Genomic DNA, 16595 nt, shown 5'->3' with positions numbered 1-16595 from the left:
ACTAACTACTGTTTCCTACAGATATATCGTTACCGAAGGTAAGTAACTTGTTCATCTGAAAGAAACAGGTTAGTATTAGATTCCTTACCTTAGAATAGATACCCCAGCAATACCAACCCCGGTGGTGGGTCTGCAAACCAATAATCACACCAGAAAGTCCTGGAGGACGGAACGGCCAAAGAAGCCATCCCTCCGGACTTGGCTGTCCAGGCAGTAGTGTCTTGCAAACGTGTGCAGGGATGCCCACGTAGCTGCCTGACAGATGTCCTGCAAGGGGAATCCCCGGCCCAGGGCAGTGCTAGCCGCCGTGGCCCGAGTGGAATGGGCTCTCAGCCCAACAGGAGGCTCCTTCCTCGCCAAGGAGTAACATGCATTGATACACAAGACGACCCACCGAGAGATGGTCCTCTTGTGCACCGCCCGTCCCTTCTTAGCGCCCATGTAACCAACAAAGAGTTGGTCATCCGCCCGGAACTGGCATGTGCGATCCAGATAGTAAGAGAGCGCACGTTTTGGGTCCAGACGGTGGAGCCGCTCTTCCTCTTTAGAGGGATGCGGTGGCGGAAAGAAGGTAGGCAAGGTGATAGACTGCCTGATATGGAAGGCCGTGACAACCTTGGGCAGGAAAGATGGCCTAGTCCGCAACACAAACTTGTCCGGATGGACAGAAAGGAAAGGGGATTTGGATGAAAGAGCCTGGAGCTCACTCACTCTCCTGGCAGAGGTGATGGCAACCAGGAAAGCAGTCTTCAGAGTAAGAAGGCGGAGAGGACAGTTGTGAAGTGGCTCAAAGGGAGCGCACATCAGAAAGGTAAGAACAAGGTTCAAGTCACACTGAGGCATCACAAACGGAACAGGAGGGAACATGTGTGTGATGCCCTTCAGAAAACGAGTTACAATAGGGGACTTGAACAAAGAAGGTTGATCAGGCAGCCTTAGAAAGGCTGAAAGGGCAGAAAGGTAGCCCTTGATAGTGCCCACAGCAGAGCCCTGCTGGGCAAGAGAAAGAAGGAAGAGAAGAACCTCAGAAAGAGGAGCAGCAAGAGGATCCACAGCCTTTGCTGTGCACCATGCCACAAATCTGTTCCACCTGCAGGCGTATACCGACTTTGTGGAGGGACGCCTGGCTGCCAGAATGACTTTACAGACTTCAGGAGGCAAGTCAAATGGCCTCAACTGTCGCCGCTCAATCTCCAAGCATGGAGGTGGAGACTGGACAGGTTCGGGTGGAGGACCGTGCCCTGATGCTGCGACAGAAGGTTCTCCTGAAGAGGCAGACGAACCGGGGATCGACTGACGTACTGAGTAGCTCGGGATACCAGTACCTTCGTGCCCAGTCCGGAGCCACAAGGATGACTTGGGCCCGGTCGCGTTTGATCTTCTTCAGCACTCTGGGCAGAAGTGGTATAGGCGGAAAGGCGTACAAAAGACTGCAACTCCACTCGCGACAAAAAGCGTCACCGAGCGAGTGCCGCCTTGGAAATTCCAACGCACAGAACTGATGACATTGCGCGTTCTCTTCGGTGGCGAATAGATCTAACCAAGGCTCTCCCCATTGCTGAAAGAGGCCTTGCGCCACGTCCGAGTTCAGACGCCATTCGTGATCCATCATGCACCGACGGCTGAGCTAGTGCCGTGGCGTTCAGAGACCCGCCAGGTGTTGAGCCACCAGGGTCACGCCCTGGCAATCCAGCCATTGCCAGAGGCGCAGAGCCTCCTGGCAAAGGGTCCACAACCCCACCCCGCCCTGTTTGTTGCAGTACCACATGGCGGTGGTGTTGTCCGTGAACACCTGCACTACACTCCCCCGGACAGAGGGGAGGAATGCTTTCAGTGTTATGTTATGTTATTTATTTTTCTATAGCGCACAGCTGCCCCAGCAAAGGGGCGTCCTGGCGCTTTGACAGGCACTATAACATAACACACAATAAAAGAAAGGGATGACTATTCACGGGCGGGAAACAGGAAGGTTTTAATCGCCTGCCTAAAGGCGAGTAAGTCATTAAGAGCTCGAGTGCACACCGGGAGAGAGTTCCATAACCCTGCTGCCAGCACCCGGAAAGAGCGGCCACCCATTCTACTCAATTTAAAACGAGGGCAAACTGCCAGATGGAGAGCCTCTGATCTCAATGATCTCAGAGGGATGTAAGGAATAAGTAGATTTGCAAGTGCCGGCGGCGAAGAACATTTCAGAATTTTAAAGGCCAAGCACAGCGCTTTAAACTTGATCCGCTGTCTGACCGGAAGCCAGTGTAGGGCCGAGATGGTACCAGACACAGAGCAGTGTCTGGGGAGGCCCACAATGGCCCGTGCCGCAGCATTTTGCACCCTTTGTAGCCTAGAGGCCTCCGCCTGATTCATCCCTAACATCAGCGCACTCCCATAGTCCAGCCGAGATAAAATCGATGCCTGGACCACGAGCTGTCTGGTGGGGGGATCAAAGTACTTTAAGACCGGCCTTATGCCCCGCAGGATGCCATAACACGTGGCAGCCACCTTCTTAGTATGGTCCGTATAAGTGAGCGCGGGGTCCAGCCAAACGCCTAGATTTTTCACTCCAGCAGCTGGAATCGGAATAACGCCCAGCTCTGGTGGCCACCACTGGTTTCCCCATAGCTCAGCGTGCTTCCCCAATACCAACATCTCAGTTTTGGTGGCATTCAACTGTAGGCAGTTGGTGCGAAGCCAGCTTGCTACTGCCACAAGACCCGCACGGAATCTGGGGGCCTCCACCTCAGGGTCTCCACTGAGTGTCACCGCCAGCTGCGTGTCGTCAGCATATGAGGTCATCGTCAGACCCCACTGTTTGACGACTGCAGCCAACGGTTTCACATAGAGATTGAACATTGTGGGGCTCAACGAGGAGCCCTGTGGGACTCCCAGCTCCAAGGGATGGATGATGGATTGGCCTGGTGGTATTGCCACTTTAAAGGTTCGATCAGACAAAAATGATCGAAACCACTGGAGAGCGATGTCAGTGACTCCAGCTTCCTCTAGTCGTTGGATCAGTATATGGTGGGACACAGTATCGAAAGCAGCGCTTAGATCTAATAGCAAAAGCGCTGCTGTCCGTCCGGAATCAAGTACCTGGCGAAGATGTTCAGTGATGTAAAGTAATGCCGTCTCGGTACTGTGTCCTGGCCGGAAGCCATTCTGGCTAGGATCCAGTATCTGATTGCGAGCCAGGTGCTCAGACAGAACTGAGTTGACGTGGGCTTCCGTTACTTTAGCTATCCAAGGCAGTAGGGATATAGGTCGATAATTTTCTGGTAACCGAGGGTCAGAGTTGGCCTTTTTTAAAATTGGAGTGACTACTGCCTGTTTCCAGGCAGTGGGTACCGTTCCATTGGACAGTGACATATTGATAAGATTCAATATGGGAGCCCGACACAGCGGGGAAAGAGTGCTGATAAGAGCTGACTTCAGCGGGTCCAGAGGAGAGCCTGATTTCACCCTGAGGCTAAGTTTGTCAAAGATCTCAGTGGACAAGTCTGGTAGAGTAGCCATGGTGGAAAAAACAATAGAGGAGTAACCCCTCGTAGGTAGGGAGAAAAATAACTCTCTGACAATGAGCACTAGTGCTCTGGTTAGCAAATTTTACCCCAACCTGTTACTGGATAAGGCATATCCTTATAGAAGACCCCTCACTCACCAACCTGGTTGGTGACATGCTTCATCATCGGGGTCCCACCCCATAAGCCGAGTGCCTACGGGGTGTGCTGCGACAATAAGAGGGCAGACTAACTGCAATAGCGAGAATGTCATCTACAGATTGACATGCCCATGCGACTTGCATTATGTAGGAATGACCAGTAGAAAAATAAAACTTCGCATCGGAGAGCACAGGAGCACCATCAGGTGCAAAAAGACAAATACAAAGCTTACTGAACATTTTTTGTCGGTAGGTCACACTGCCGATGATATAAAATGGACAATAATTGAACAAGTACAACCTGGTACAAACCTAGACAAACGCCTATACGAGAAGGAACAGAGATGGGTCTACAGACTTTCCACGCACAAAACCGGCTTAAACGATAATATTCCGTGGAACAATGTATTGACATAAGAGAGCATGTTGGAATCCAGACCCACCACACGGAGTTATTCTATGCCTGTTCTATTTTGCCAAAGCCTCCAAACGGCAACCCTGCCCGTTTTCCTATGTCCTGAAAGTAATCTCTGTATACTTAACACCTTGTAAATATTCCCCATTCACACCCATGTTTATGCTCAGAAACACGATAAAAAATACCCTAGAACTATGGCTCAGCTAAGCGAGCGCTGTCCGCCCTAGATCACTACACCCGTTACCATGGCGAAGTAAACATTGCTTTACTTGGGTAAGTCCTACAACAGTGTTCACCGAACATTGTGATTGGCCACCTCCGGATCACGTGCTCACCACACGTGACCCGGCCACGCCCAACGAGGAAGTGTTCACATTACCGGCAAACAGACACCGGAGACACTCCACGGGGCACGCCGAGCAAGAACCAAGTAGGTTAATCGGTCTGATGAACAGAAGCGACAAGTAAGTACACTTGAAGGACCGCTATGCGGGAACGATCGACCGTAATTTTTCTTGGGGCAATACTCGACTGTCAGAGCGCTTTGGCCACAGCGCTGACACGGGATACTTGTTGTTTTTTTACCTACAGGAGACGGAATCCTGTCAACTTGGTTACGCTGGTGCCTATGAAGCGAGATTTTCGCTTCCAAGCGTAAGCACTAAATAACTAGCCGCCCCAATACTATTGAGACGGTTTTTCTCACGACTGCTCACATCTATTTGGCAGCCGATCACAGCGCAGCACGCTAATAGGTCACTCTCCCATTTATCGACCCCTGTTTTTCACGTATTCCAGACGCCAAACCATATCGACGCCCCTCATTTGGCGGCTGCCCTTTGATTGAAAGGCACCTCCCGGCATTTTATCACTATATTTCTGTTGCCACCCACGCAATAGATATGTTCCAATCGCGATAGTGATATGCTGGTATGATTCCACACGTGGATATTATGATTGTCCTAATGATCATGAATATATATGTTATATGTGGTACAATCCATTTTGTCTACCCCTGTGTGTGACCCCTTCCTGTTTTTTGTTTCCCTGTCTTTTCACAGGTTTTTTCCAAAAGTGAAAAACGCACCTTTTTGCACGAGATCCTTATTTACGATCTCTAAATTGAACTAGGGCAGGACGCTCCTTAGCGCGGGCGGACCACCCAGTTCAAATCACCTACGGTCCTGACGAAAACCCTTGGATCCATGTATGGGTTGAAACATGTAGACCTTTTTAAACAATAATTTTGTATATTCACATAGCACACTTTTGCTATTTTTATATATTTTAATACGACTTTTTGACACCAAAGCCTTCCTAATTAGGCAAAGGTGCCACACTTGATTTTTACTAAGGGTTCAAGCGCTCAAGAATAAATACTTGAAGTGAGTAGTGTTGGCCCTTTTTAATACACAATTTTTGATAGTCTTGAACACATAAAAACGAAACCAGCTCCACTGTAATCAGGTGTCGCAGCACACCCCGTAGGCACTCGGCTTATGGGGTGGGACCCCGATGATGAAGCATGTCACCAACCAGGTTGGTGAGTGAGGGGTCTTCTATAAGGATATGCCTTATCCAGTAACAGGTTGGGGTAAAATTTGCTAACCAGAGCACTAGTGCTCATTGTCAGAGAGTTATTTTTCTCCCTACCTACGAGGGGTTACTCCTCTATTGTTTTTTCCAGATTAATTGGGGGACCAGGAGTTCCCACCTCACATAGTGCCTAGCATTATTATTTTTCCCTCTCTCTCTCCATTGTTGTAAAGAGTAGCCATGGTCTCATACCCCAAAGAATCGGGGCAATTACCTCTGGATTCAGCCGGCATTGATCAAATCCTCGGTAAATTTTTTGCACTTTCTCCAGGAAAAAAATGCCCAGATTCTCACAATGGGAGTCTGTGCAAATCACCTCCGAGGTGGCTCTTTTTTTCATGAGGTCCTTCAGGACCTTAAAGATCAGTTTAGATGGATTAGTACTGGCTGCAAATTCCTGAGCATAAAAAGCGGCCCGTGTTCTGCAGATGGCCCTTTGATAGAGCTTCAGATCGGCAAAATACCGGATTTTCAGAGCAGGATCGTAAGATCTTCTCCACTCCCTCTCTGTTTCCCGGCAAGATTTTTTCAGCTCGGCAAGGGACTCATTATACCATGGGCTAGATGTTTTTGCCCGGCCTTTCGACCACCGCAAAGGTATAAGGGAGTCAAGAGCCTCAGAGATCCAAGTGCAGAACTGTTGGTAGCCTTGGTCCACGTTAGCAAAGGCGCTCAAAGGTTTCTGTTCCAGTAAACTGTAAAACTCTTCAAGTTTGAGTTTATGCCAAAGTCTTTTTAGAGTAGGCCTGTCCACCGATTTGAAAGACTTATCGTGGACAGGACAGAAGGCTTCCACTAGCAAATGATCCGTCCATCCCATCTGCATCGGGTCTGACACCTTCACACCCTCAAGCGTGGAAAAAAAGGGGTCCAGAATATGGCCCCCTGAGTGGGTAGGAAGAGTAACAAGCTGGATGAGTTGAAGAGCTTCAAGATCCGCCAGCAGAGTGTTCACGGTTGTGGATGACCTATTATCGAAATGGATATTAAGGTCCCCCAAGATGTTAAAATTCGCACAACCGAGCGCTATAGGGCTCACCATATCGGCCAGCGCGGATTTGAAGACAGTATCATTGCCGGGAGGGCGGTAGATGAGCATACCGCTGAACGTAAAATGATGGCTAAAAGCAACTTTGAAGATAGCACTTTCACAGGCGGGCAGCCCCGACAGTTTCCATTCAGCAGGAAAGCAGGATTTGACTGCCATGGCGATACCACCTCCTCTTGTGGTCCTGTTGGACGTAAAGACCGTATAGTTCTGGGGAAAGGCAAGATTCAAAATAGCAGAGTCAGCATCCTGAAGCCAGGTTTCGGTCAATAGAAAAAGATCAGGGTCTTCTTTTTCAAGCAGATCATATATGGACTGGTGATGTTTGACCAGAGATCTCACGTTTAAGCACCAGATCCGGAGGTCCCGAGACGTAACGTGCTTGCGTATGATAGGGGTAGCGTCTTCCAGGGAGCGGATCTTAGTAGGGCTCGCAAGTGACCAACCCTTACAGGCACAGCTGTATGGGCCTACTAAAGGATCAACAGGCTTGCAAATACATACCCTATTCCTGTGCTCTATAGCCAGCAGCTCTGACCGTGTATATGACACCATATCGCAGATGGACTGATGAGAGCCACAACGGAGAGGACCAGGACCTGCCCCGCCACGCGCCTCCTCGTCGCGGACGAGCGCAGACGGGCAGGACTCTGGCACGACTCCGGCTAAGCGACGGCGTCCCAACCTGCGCATCCCGCTGCGCGGGAGAGGAAAGCATTAAATAGAGCCACCAATCCCAGCGCGAGCGCGAGGACGCTCCAAGATGGCGCCCGATTTTCTACCGTTAGCCCAAAGCAAAATGGCGCCCACAGTGGACCACCCCCGGGACCCAGGCCCGCCAAGCGGCGGTGAAGGAGCCAATTTAAATGCGGAATGAGGGAGGGGGCGAAACCCAGCTAAAAGCAGGGGAAAAGTGCAACAAATAAAGTCCAAAATCAGATACAAAATCAGGGAGTTGTTAAAAGCGAGAGCGCCAGCAGCAGCGCGTAGTGCTAGACAAATCGCCCGTAACTCCAACAGGTTGATGTGGAGTCGGGCCTCCGCCGGAGACCAGAGGCCTCTGATCTCCGCCTCTCCCATGTGGCCTCCCCAGCCCTGGAGGGACGCATCCGTCACAACTACGTGCTCCGGTTGGGGAAGGGAGAGGGATCTGCCGCTGACCCAATCGCGGTCCGTGAGCCACCACTGCAGCTGTCTCGCAGTGCCCTCCGAGATCAGGACGTGGTCGGATAGGTTGCCCTGATGCTGGGCCCACTGAAACTTCAGGTCCCACTGCAGAGCCCGCATCCGCCACCTGGCGTGATGCACCAGCAGGATGCAGGAGGCCATCAGCCCCAGAAGCCGCAGCGTCAATCTGACCGAGACCCGAAATAACGGCTGAAAGATGGGAATCAGAGCCCGAATATCCCGGGCCCGCTGGTGGGGTGGATAGACCCAAGAACCGCTCCGATGAAAAGGAGCTTCTGAGAGGGGCACAGGTGTGACTTCGGCACATTGATGGAAAACCCCAGCCGGTGCAGGAGGTCTGCCGTAGTCTGGAGGTGGCTGACGACTGTCTGGGGCGAGCCCGTCTTCAACAACCAGTCGGCGAGGTAGGGAAAGACTGAAACCCCCAACCTGCGCAGGTGAGCTGCGACCACCGCCATCACCTTTGTGAACACCCGTGGGGCGCTGGTAAGGCCGAAGGGGAGCACGGTATACTGAAAGTGCTCGTGGCCAACCGTGAACCGCAGGTAGCGCCGGTGGGCCGGCAGGACGGGGATGTGGAAATAAGCGTCCTGCAAGTCCAACGCTACCATCCAGTCTCCTGGGTCCAGAGCAGCTAGGACCTGAGCCAGTGTCAGCATCTTGAACTTCTCCTTCCGGAGGAAGCCGTTGACGTTCCGTAGGTCCAAGATAGGGCGTAGGCCCCCTTTGCCCTTCTTGGGTACCAGGAAATAGTGGGAGTAGCAACCACACCCTACTTCTGGCCCAGGAACGCGCTCGATGGCCCCCTTGGCCAAGAGGGCCGTAACTTCCTCCTGCAGAAGTCGCAAATGATCCCCCGATACACAGTGGTTCTGCAGTGGCATGGCTGGAGGAGTCGCCTCGAAGGGGAGGGAGTAGCCCCTTCGGACGATCTGCAGCGCCCACCTGTCCGAAGTGACGGTGCGCCAGTGGAGGTGGTGATGGCGAACCCTGCCCCCCACTGGCGTCACATGGGCCTGAAAGCACGGAGTAGGAGTGTTTTGAGGCGGATGCTGCGGGGGAGGTGTGGACTGACCTCGCCGTTGTCCCCGACCGCCGGGACGGCGGTTCCCACGGCCGCCACCGCGTTGGGTATTACCCTGCGGAGCGTGGCTGGCAGCACGTGTGGGTACACCCCTTCCGTGGCCACGAAAGGAATGAAAGGCAGCCGATTGCTGGCGCGGGCCGAGAGGCCCATGGACTTGGCCGTAGCCCTGGAGTCCTTAAAGCGGTCGAGCGCATGGTCTGCCTTGTCGCCAAAGAGGCGACGGCCATCGAACGGCAAGTCCATCAAGGTGCTCTGGACATCGGCCGAAAAGTTGGCGGACCTCAACCTGGCGTGGCGTCTGACCGCCACCGTCGTTGCCATTGCTCTACCCAGTGAGTCGGTGGTATCCAGCCCACACCGTATGGAATATTTGGCTGCATCCCGGCCCTCCACAAGGGCTTGGCCGAGTTTGGCCCGTACCTCCAACGGACACCCTGGCAGCACTTCCGCGACCGTATCCCACAGAGAGTGGGTGTAACGGCCCAAGAGGCATGCAGTGTTGGAAGACCGCAGTCCCAGACTAAGGGACGAGAAGATCTTTTTGCCGTACTGCTCGTACCTCTTGGATTCCCTATCCGGCGGTGCCGACGGGAATGCGGTCTGGGAATTGGAGGCCTGGATGACCAGGCTCTCGGGGGTAGGGTGGGTGGACAGGAAACATGGGTCGCCCGGTGCTGGGCGGTGGCGTCTGGCCACGTTCCTATCTACAGGCGAACCCGTAGCGGGCTTGGACCAAGTGCCCAGAAGAACGTCGGTCAAGGCCTCATTAAAGGGCAGCAGATGCTCGGCCGAGCTTGACTGCGGTTTAAGGACCTCAGTGAGGAGACTAGTCCTCACGGCCGCGACGGGGAGCTCAAGGGCCAAGGTCTTGGCAGCCCTCATCAGCACCACACTGTAGGTTGCCCCCTCCTCCGAAGCCACGGTAGGAGGGGAGACAAAACCAATGTCTCGAGAGGTGTCCAGACCACTGGCCTCCCCAAGGTCTCCTGCCCAGTCCTCATGAGACTGACACTCTCTGGTCAGAGGGTCCTCAGACCCCTCCCAGTCCTCTTCATCACCCATCTCCTTAAACTCAGGGTTCTCAACTAATGGGGCCTGTTCATAGAAGTGAAACTCTCCAAACGACGTCTGGAGCGGCGCCCATCGGGGCCGTCGCGGCGCCGGAACAGGAACGAAGGTGGAACCGGGGACGGCGCCGCCAGAGGACGGCGCCGGAGGCGACACCTGAGGGTCCCTCGCCGGGGAGGTCGTAAGGTCCACCGGCGCCGGGACAACTGAACCCCTCGGCGCCGGGCCCGAAGGCGCCGGCGGCGTCGGCATAGCGGGAACCTGCGAACGCCGGGCCCGAAGGCGCCGGGGCCGCAACACCCGACGGCGTCGGGGCTGAACCCCCCAACCCGCTAGGGGTCCCAGACGGGTCTGCTGGGCCCGAAGGCGCCGCGGAGCCCGTCGGAGGAGTGAGTTTCCTCATGGCCATGAGGAAGCGCTCGATCTCCTCCTGCGACGCATTCAGCCCAGGGACCGGAGGGTGTGGAGCTGCACGTGGCGCCCGCGACTCCGTCGGAGCCGCGTGGGTGGTGTCACCCGAACCCCCGGCCGCATCGCGCGAGTGTCGGGGGGAGTCCGCAGAGCGATGACGCCTCTTGGACTTCTTGTGCTTCTTACCTGACGACGACTTCGACCCGGAGGAGTGCGGCCTACTCTCGGAGCTGTGGTGGCTCCGAGCCAGCGACCTGTCCCTCGACCTCCCATGGGACCAAGACCTCTCGCGCCCCGGGACCGACTGCCGGAGTTCGAGTCGCCTGCGGGACCGCTCCCGCCTGGCTTTCGAAGAGAGGGCCCGGCAGTCGGAGCAGGCCTTGTCGTCGTGATCGACGCCTAGACAAGTTAAACACAGGTGGTGAGGATCCGTGACCGACATCAGGCGGTCGCAATCCTCGCAGTACTTAAAGCCGGGCATCCCTACGGCACCGATCGGAGTTGAAAGACTTCGAGAAATGATCAAAATCGATCAAAAAGTTAGTCAAAAAATGACTAGGGTTACTGCTTTTTCCAGATCTGCGCTTGCTGGCGCGGAAAAAAGAAGAACTGACGTCAGCACGCGGAGGCGGCGTCTAAGTACTCCGACGACGTCATCACGGCACCCACGACGCCGACGACAGACGTGGAGCCGCAGACGATGCCTTACGACGCGCAAGGGTACTGCTACGCAAATATTTCCGGATCCAGTCTGACGCCTGGGGATATTCTAAGGTAAGGAATCTAATACTAACGTGTCTCTTTCAGATATGTCTGCACAGTTCATTTAAAGACATTTACATTTTGCTGTGTGGTGGAAAAAAATTCCTGTCAAATAAATCCTCTCACTTTGAAGCTTGAGAAAGAAAAGTAAACACCAAGCTCCCTTGGAAGACAGATCAGGTCATTTGACCCCCGTCTTTAAATACACAGCAAATGTAACATAGTAAGAACAAGAGTTAAAGCCTTTTTACAGAATACAAGCACTGGTGGAAGAATACAATAAACAGGGTATGCACTGCAGGAGGGACAAATTCAAGCTGGACAGCCTAAAACAAATAAAGCCAGCAAATGGAAAGCAATCAAATGTGAGTTACAAAGCTAATGGTAAGCAAAAGGCGGAATGTATTCCCAGGGAATCTTTTTTAATGCCCCCAAGATGTCTTTAGCAAACGACGGGCTTTAACCTAAAAATGTATGCAAGTCCTTTTTATGACCGCTAGCTGTGCCAAATGTATCTACTTTTTCGAAAGCTTTGGCTACACCAGATAGAATGATGGGCTATATTACACTCACCTTCTATGGTGGTTTGCAAGTATTATATAGCCGGGAAATGATGATCTTTAGTAACACTGTCAGAGAGTTAATGTCTAGGACTCCACAGATCATCTATAGCTGTTCAAACATGTGAAGGAGTGGTGCTACACTTGCCAAATCTCAAATTAGGAAAGCTCCAGAAACAAGCAGATGATAAGGGACTACACCAGTTAAGCTTGGTTGCCTAACTGAAAATAAAAACACATTGCAAGACCATTTTATCTACGACGGGCTTGGCAAATTGGCAACCTACATTTTTACCATGACACAAACTATATTTAGACCCACAAATGACGGCTCTTTATGTCCATTTTAAGTCACATGCTGTCCCTCTTAGGAATGTGTAAAGAATTGGATGGGATCACATGTACTTTCAGATTTATGAACCTGCTCTAAGCAGACAGAGACAAGATCTAATTTCCTGCTTTTCTGTCTTTTGTATAGAAAGTTTAGAACCCCACAGTTTTTCGGTGTTTAGGCATCAGATGTGTAGCCAACGCCTTTTAAATTGAGCTGAACAAAAGAAACAGACCATAGTTTTGCAGTGGCATCATTTATCCAATGTGTACTGGATTCTAGCAAAAGATATTTGAGCTCCTAATGAGAATGGCAATTTTGATAGTCCTTTTACCTCAATCTCTGTGGTGATTTCTGTATAGGCATAGTTTACAGTTTTATATTTACCTGTACTTAGTACTGATTGTCTAGTGGAATATACCTTTGAAAATGAATTTCTTAAACATTGCATGTTTTATAAAGGTTTTTATAATCTATCAAATTTGCATTACGGTTTTGTGGATGAGTTTCATAAAAATAAGGAGACTAATTTAATGATTGAGATAGACTATCAAAAACAGAATAGGTTTTAGTACAGAATTAGATAGATAAAATCAAACTCCACAGTCTGGTGACATAGGGACAGTCTGTAGTGTAAACTCCAAACCATACAATATGGATTTATATTCTAACAGCTTCTCGATATATAGGTTAAGAACAAAGGCATTCACATCTTTCTGTGAATACGTACATTAGAAAACCTTATGAAACACAGAGCAAACTGATGAATTGTCAATTGTTTCACAAAACTAGTGGAGCCATTTGTGATGATGAATACATACTCTTGAACGATATAGTGCTTTAGAATTTTCTGTGTCTGCGTCACTGGTTTGGAGGTCTGCCCCAACATATGGGATGAATGTTTCTGGATCAGATAATAACCTGTGACATTAACAAAAGGTAGGAATGAAAACACATTAATTATTCTGGAATCAGCATGCAATTGCAAGACTTATTCAACACACACAATATTCCAGTTTCTCAACCTTTTGATTATCATTTGGTATTTGCCCGCACATGCTCAACAGAGTTCCTTTTTACACCGTAAATTTCCATAGAAATAAACGTTCAATAAAGTAGTGTTAGAACTAGGTTGATCTAACAAAGCTTTCATCAAAGCTACACAAAGGAAAACCTTCACAGAACAATTACACTACTCTAACCAAACAATACCAGAATAGTCATGTCAGTCTAACCAAGGGAGAAAAAAGTCACCAGTAAAAAGTCGTCCCTTGGGCAGTACTAAATTCAGTTCAGTTCATAGAGTCTTCAATTAAAAATTAACAAGTTATAAAAAATACTTGGTTAAAATAATTGAGTCATGGCATGATAATATTGTTCTAAACAGACACAATGATTCAATTAAAATAGAATATTAAACCACATCAGATACGGCATTGAGTTGATAGTAAAAAAGAAAATAATGAAACCAGGGGCTCATTGCAGTGAAGGTGATTGGAACTGCCCCAATCTGTCATAGGCCATACCCCCATTATACTACAGTGTGTCAGATTTGAGCTACCCCATATCCCACAAACAGTTTAAAACAGATCAAGTCAATGTACTATAAGTTTATTAGCCCGAATCACACATGCCCAGCTGAGGAATTTTGCTATGGCAATAACAATAGATTCCTGGGTACATGTCTGTAAAATCCTCAGGGCCTCAGTGGAAACTCTTGTGTCAAGAATGGTACAAATGGGTTTGAGCCATTTCCTCCTTGGTAACCTATAAGCCGGGCAGACGAATAGTATGTGGGGGATGGATTCTGACTGTGCCAAGCACAGGGGTCACAATTCTGTCGTAGGCTTGTGCCATCTACTGGTGAAAGCTCTAATCGGCAGAGAACCTACCCTAAACTGGTGATAGAGCTTCCTAGACATTGGTTTTGAAATAAGGTCCAAATAAGATTCAAACTCAAGCTTGTGTTTTATCAATAGAAAATCCCTAGTCAAAGTTGATCCTATAATCCAAATAAACAGCCTTAAGCTCTTTTTGTGATGGGAATGGGGTCAATTCAGGGTTCTCCCACAGTTTACCCATCCCCATTTCTATTAAAGTTTCTTTTATAAACTGAAGCCACTTGATCTTACTAAAATCATGCTTCATGAAATCCTGAAAATGTTTTCTTTATATGGTTCTGCAGAGGATAATACAGCAGGTAAGCTGAACCCGGATAAAACCGAGCTGGTTCTCACTGGTGGTTCGTCCAGTCCCTGGAACTCTCTCTTCTGGCCCCCCTCCCTTGGCACTGCACCGACCCCCTCCATCACGGTCAAAACACTTGGTGTCAAAATAAACAGCCAACTCACCCTCCATTCACAAATCAGCTCTGTGGTGTCCTCCTGCTTCCTCTCTCTCCGCACTATCCGCACTGTCTCCCGCTTCTTTTCCCCCCAGGCACTTAAGATCATTATGGCCGCACTTGTGATATCGAAACTGGACTACGCAAACGCTCTCTACCACGGTATCCCCGCATACAGTCTGCGTAGACTCCAGACCGTTCAGAACCAAGCAGCCCGGCTGGTGTACGGTCTTCCTCGGTATCACCACTCCACCCCTCTTCTCAGGGAGCTTCACTGGCTCCCTATAAAGGAACGGGCCCTATTTAAGATCGGTTGTATGGTCTTCCAGGCCCGCCAGGGCACTGCCCCCGCCTTCATCTCCTCACTAATCAAGTCTTATGTACCCGTAAGAGAACTCCGGTCTTCCTCCAAGTCCCTCCTCCATATCCCTCGCTTCACTCGCAAAAAGTGGGGCGGGGCCAATTTCTCTACCCTGGCTCCAACCTTTTGGAACTCACTCCCTGACCACCTCCGCTCTGCCACTCAGTATCTCCCCTTTCGCAGAGATCTGAAAACGTTCCTCTTCAGCCAGGCTTTCCTCACTTAATCTCCCTCAAAATTCCCTTCACCTCTCCCTGGTCTTTCCCCCTCAGCTGCCGATCCCCCCAGCGCCAAGAAACCGCAAGGTGTACGCTGCGCTCTAGAAGTATTTTAAATTAGAAATTAAATTAGAAATTAGGTAATTCAAATCTGACTGTTTTTCCACTGTCACTGATTGCACTAGATCATCAATCTTTTAATATGTTTAGTATGGTGTAGTGCTATAGGCACTCCCATGTATTGGGACCGCGTGATGACCTTTGACTACCATTGTTTTAAAATAATCCATGTGTTTTAATTCATTCTATCTTAAATGTATGACATCTGCACGTGCATTTTCCCTTGGTATTTCATTTGGTGTCTCCGTAAAGCTGCAGAGTAGGAGTGTTACAAACCAGCCTTGCTTGGAACAGAATGTGTTAAATGTACTTTTCTGTCTCAGTGTAGTGTTATAGTCAGTGATGCCAAAATGTGCATTATGTTGTACATTGGGAAGTTTTATGAAGTTTTCATTATTGGCTTTGACATGCCCTCATGCCATCTTGAATCCTGACTCCTGAGTTTTGCACACATAAGCAGGCCACCAGGTTACTCATGGTTAATCGGGTTATTCGCGTTTAAGATGGTTTTTCCTGTTTGAAGTGTGTTTTTGTACTTTTTGAAATATTTTTTACTTTCTTAAAAGTGTACAAGATAAGGGAAACAAGTAGTGTGGAAGGGCAGAAGAACACTAGAGAAATTGTTTGTCTTTGGAATGCTTGCGGAGATTGGTCAACTCTGGAAAGCTTTCTTGGCACAGAGGAGGTCTTCTCTGAAACTTCTAGTACATTGAGAATAATATAAAACTGGGGTCACTTCACTTGGAAAGTCTGGGTTCTCTTCCTGAGGGACGGCCGTGTCCACTCAGTGTTGCATTTCCCGGCTTGAGAAGTCTCTTGGACCCAGGATTGTCATTTGGACGCCTCCAGTCTTACGTGGACTAAGATGAAGCTATTGCAGCCAGTGAAGTATTTTTTCTGATTATTGTAATTGTAATGTGTGAGTGTCTGTGTACACATTCAGGTATTAAGTGGTTCGTGTTTATTGGCATTCATTTATATGAGTGTTATAATCATCTGATGTTTTCTATGTATATATTTTATGTTTCCATGCTTTCATTTGACAGGGTATATTTCTTGTGTTCGATTACTTCCATTTAACCCGTTCCGTGCTCCCATCGGCCGACGGGAGCACTACCTCGGGGGTGCTGCCGTCGGAGCCCCGCCCACTCCATAGAACCCACGCACCGCGGCAGAAAAAACGCCGCGGTTAAGGCGTTAATAGTGCCTATTTTTTGCAGTGGATATTCAGTATTATCATTATTATTAATACTTGCTTATGTTCAATTTCTCTTGCATTTGATTTATGAATGTTCCATTATTATAATCTGCTCATGTTTTGCACCATTATTATTTGAGTTATAAGTGCTCACTATTTGCGTCTGTTTTACAATAATTATCTGCTTGTGCTTTAGCCCATGCATTTAACAATTGCATTTGATTACTTGTAAG

General features: G+C 49.6%; 1 protein-coding gene across 2 annotated transcripts in view; it reads right to left on the bottom strand.

Moving 5' to 3' along the window:
- LOC144762300 (exportin-5-like) overlaps nucleotides 1-16595 on the bottom strand; it is a 2334361-nt gene that overhangs the window by 807007 nt on the left and 1510759 nt on the right. For both annotated transcript variants that reach the window (XM_078647447.1, XM_078647448.1), the window contains one exon: nucleotides 12943-13042. In XM_078647447.1, coding sequence (XP_078503573.1) covers nucleotides 12943-13042 — 100 coding nt within the window. The remainder of the gene's footprint in view (nucleotides 1-12942; nucleotides 13043-16595) is intronic.

Source organism: Lissotriton helveticus, chromosome 6 (genome assembly GCF_964261635.1).
Source record: "Lissotriton helveticus chromosome 6, aLisHel1.1, whole genome shotgun sequence".
Classification (NCBI taxonomy): Eukaryota; Metazoa; Chordata; class Amphibia; order Caudata; family Salamandridae; genus Lissotriton; species Lissotriton helveticus.
Note: the sequence above shows the minus strand (reverse complement) of the source record. Positions and strands in the feature narration are given on the sequence as shown.